The 3,627-nt window shown below is 39.9% G+C and overlaps 1 protein-coding gene across 1 annotated transcript; it reads left to right on the top strand.

Moving 5' to 3' along the window:
* Window positions 1-2,755: 2,755 nt before the first annotated feature.
* On the top strand, window positions 2,756-3,019 carry LOC118593802 (keratin-associated protein 7-1). Its single transcript, XM_036203376.1, has one exon. The coding sequence runs from the start codon at window positions 2,756-2,758 to the stop codon at window positions 3,017-3,019; it is 264 nt and encodes an 87-aa protein (XP_036059269.1).
* Window positions 3,020-3,627: the final 608 nt, after the last annotated feature.

The following is a 3,627-nucleotide window of genomic DNA, read 5'->3' as shown; positions in this document are numbered from 1 at the left end:
AGCAGTCACCACTCAGCAGTCACAGCTCATTTTTAATCACTACTTCTCTTGCCTTTAATCCCAGCATCCAGGAGGCAGAGGTAGGAAGATCTCAGTGAGCTTGAGGTCAGCCTGGTCTACAAAGTGAGTTTCAGGACAACCAGAGCTTTTATGCAAAGAAACCCTGTCTTAAAAAAAAAAAAACCAGTCAGAATAAAAGAAAACAAACAAAAAACAAAGCAAAAGAAAAAGTATGAGAAATACACACACACACACACACACACACACACACACACACACACACACACACACGCCTTAACAACACAAAATCAGGAGCTAGGATATTTAATCAAAAGACCAGTAAGGTAAAAAAAATTCCCAAAGTGGTAGCAGACACAGAAACCTCCAAAAATACCATTGAGATCATTTTGGATTGACCATCTCTTGCTGGGCATGGGCCTGCCCTTAAGTGTGGTTTGTCTACCCAGTGTGAACCCATTGGAGAAACTAATTTTTCCTCTGTAAACCATTGCCAATTGGATGTTAGGGATGGGGGCTTGTCTTCACTGTCTCCTCTCAGTGCTGGAACCTCATCTGGTTTGGATCTGTGAAGGCCTTGTGTACACTGCCCCAGTCTCTCTGGGTTCACATTTGTATTGATCCTGTTGATTTTTTTGTGTTCTCCAGGCCCTCCGGCTCTTACTCCTCCTTTTCTGCAGGGTTCCCTGAGCCCTGATGGGACAGGTTTAATGAAGACATCCCATTTAGTACTGAGTGTCTGTCCCAAGTGTCTCACTCTCTGCACATTGTCCAGTTTTGGGCCCCTGTATTTGTTCCCATCTGCTGCAGGAGGAAGCTTCTCTTATTGTGGCTGAGTGAGCCACTGATTATGGATATAACAGAATGTCATCAGAAGTCATTTTATTGCTTTGTTCCTTTAGCAGAACAATAGGATTTGGTTTTCCTCTAGGTCTATGTGAGTTAATACACATACACACATGTGTGTATTGCGTGTGTATATATACACACATATATGATATACATCTATATGTATATCAGTAAATGAATTAAAATGGTAATATATATATATATGTGTATATATATATATGTATATATATATGTATATATATATAAATTCATTTTCCCTAAAAATGAATTAGAAGATGGTTTTCTTATCTCCTATAAATACACTCATAACATATAATAATTTTATGAAGTGATAACCCCTGACAATATGTTCTGTAGATAGCTCTTCTTCTATTTTCACAGAACCTGGGAGAGAATCTCAGTAAATCAGTTCTGGTGGGAATAATTCCTTTTGCCTGATGGATCCCATGGTTTTACAATAAAAAAAATCTATATATACACAACATTGTTTTTGTAAAATGTCTCACTCTGCAGCTAAAGCTGGCTTTGAACTCTGAGGCACTAGGAATGTAGTCATGCATCATAAAGCCCAGCCATATCCAGCAACTTTGTTACTTTTTCTTTTAATGAATACAGATTTTCACTCACACAGGAGTATGACTATTTATTAAATGCTTAAATTGGTACACATTTAGCATTTTAAACTCACATTTGGTATGAGTCCCCTTATCACAGGAACAGTTGCACATAGCACAGTGGGGAGCAGAAGGGAGCCCATTGCATTCTGAAATAGAACTTGTTTTTTTTTTTTTTTAACTGGGTCATGGCACTCAGGCTTGGTTTACCAACAGCCACTGAGAACCAAATGCGATACAACATGACTTTGAAATGGGCATCATTCCACTCAGTGCCAGCACACCACCACCACCACCACCACTACCACCACAAGATAGTCTGGCAATGTTTAAGATGATTTACAAGTAAAGGTTGTATGTTCTCCATAAAAAATAAAATAGGTGTTAACAAGGAAGATGCTCATAAAGGAGACAGATGAAAATTACTGGTAGATTTTCCTGAGCCATCTTATTACTGCAGTGCTCTTACAGCTTTTATGAAAAGATCTGTTCATTTTTAATTAAAAACTCACATATGGATACAATATCTTCCCCCTAGCTCCTCATTCCTCCCACCAATGAATTTCCTATCTCCCCCTCAACTTCATGTCTTTTTTTAAAAGAATTGTTCAGATGATTTTTATAGTAATGCTCTTGAAAATTAAAGTATTGAGATGAATTTACATAAAACAAAACAAGTTACTTTAAAGCCAGCAATTCAGTGGGATCTAATATATTCATAGCATTCTTCAGCCACAAGTACCAATGTTTTGGAATAATACAGGAAGTGAGTTTCATGAGGTTTATAGTGTTTCTGTCTACTGTTTTAGAATGATTTTACCCAAGAGTCAAAGATCTCAGAGGGTGGTCATGTCTTGGTGTGAGTGCTTATTTTATCGCCAAAGCTTTTTGAGCCTAGTTACATCAACTGGGAGGAGTTCATAAGCAGAAGATGGAGAGCCTCAAATGACGCAATCAGGATAGTAGTTAAACTGATGAAAAGAATTCAGTGGTGTGTCGAGGATGGTCATTGGCTTTGAAGATACCACACATTCCTTTGTAAACAGAAAAGCCAACAAAAATGTGGCCAAAGAGTCTGTGGGTTTCTTTATGCACATTTTATTAGAAAAATAATAGGTTTATTTATGCAAATTTTGTGGGAAGTTGTGCAGTGACTGGTGTGTCATGTCCACCAACTCAAGGTATAAAAAGTCCAGTGTGGGAGAGATGCTCCATTCACACTTGGGTAACTTGTTCTTCACAGTCTATCCAAATCTCTCTCCACATCTGCCACCATGACTCGTTATTTCTGCTGTGGAAACTACTTCCCAGGTTATCCTTGCTATGGAACCAACTTCCATGGGACCTACAGAGCCACTCCCCTGAACTGTGTTGTGCCTCTGGGTTCTCCCCTGAACCATGGCTGTGGAACCATCTATAGCTCCCGCAACTTCTGTTATGGAGGCATTAGTAACTACCAAAATCCAGGCTGTTGCTATGGCAGCAGCTTCTACAGGCCATGGGGCTCTGGCTCTGGCTTTGGCTACAGCACCTATTGATGGACCAATGGCTCTGAAGACTACAGGACCCTCAACCAGTTATCTTCACAAGGAACAACCTGAAAAACAATGTCTGTCACCCAGCCTCCCATGTCCTTGGAAGATACAGACAACTTACAATGATATAGCTCTTCAGTGATGCTGAACAGGATGCCAGTGCCACACTGAAACTCATCTACAGCTAAGGAAAGCAAGACACAGCTTTTTACAACAGACTGAAATCTAGCAGTGTAGGAGGTACCTTACCTCCTGGGCTGTTCTGCTCATATATTGAATTGCATCAACCTAAATGTATTTCCAATTGGAGTGTTTGGGCAGGGTCTTACTGTTAGTCTCCCAATAAATCTGTTTCATTCAGCATGCATACTTTTGTTCTGGCCTTTTATTTGACTGTGTTTTGTATGTTCTTACATTCACCAACCATTTCAATCTCTAGTGGCTGATTTTAACTAAAGTTTACAGGTGGGTGCGACTGATGGTCACTTTTCTCCCCAGCAGTGTGCATAGTAGCTTTCAGGGCTGTGAAAGCTAGCCAGTAGTAGTGAAGCTTCCAGGTCAGTCCCAGCCTGATTTCTTCATATTCTATGACCCAAGTATACAGTGTCGTT

Source organism: Onychomys torridus, chromosome 12 (assembly GCF_903995425.1).
Source record: "Onychomys torridus chromosome 12, mOncTor1.1, whole genome shotgun sequence".
Classification (NCBI taxonomy): domain Eukaryota; kingdom Metazoa; phylum Chordata; class Mammalia; order Rodentia; family Cricetidae; genus Onychomys; species Onychomys torridus.
This window is presented reverse-complemented; position numbering and strand designations above follow the sequence as displayed.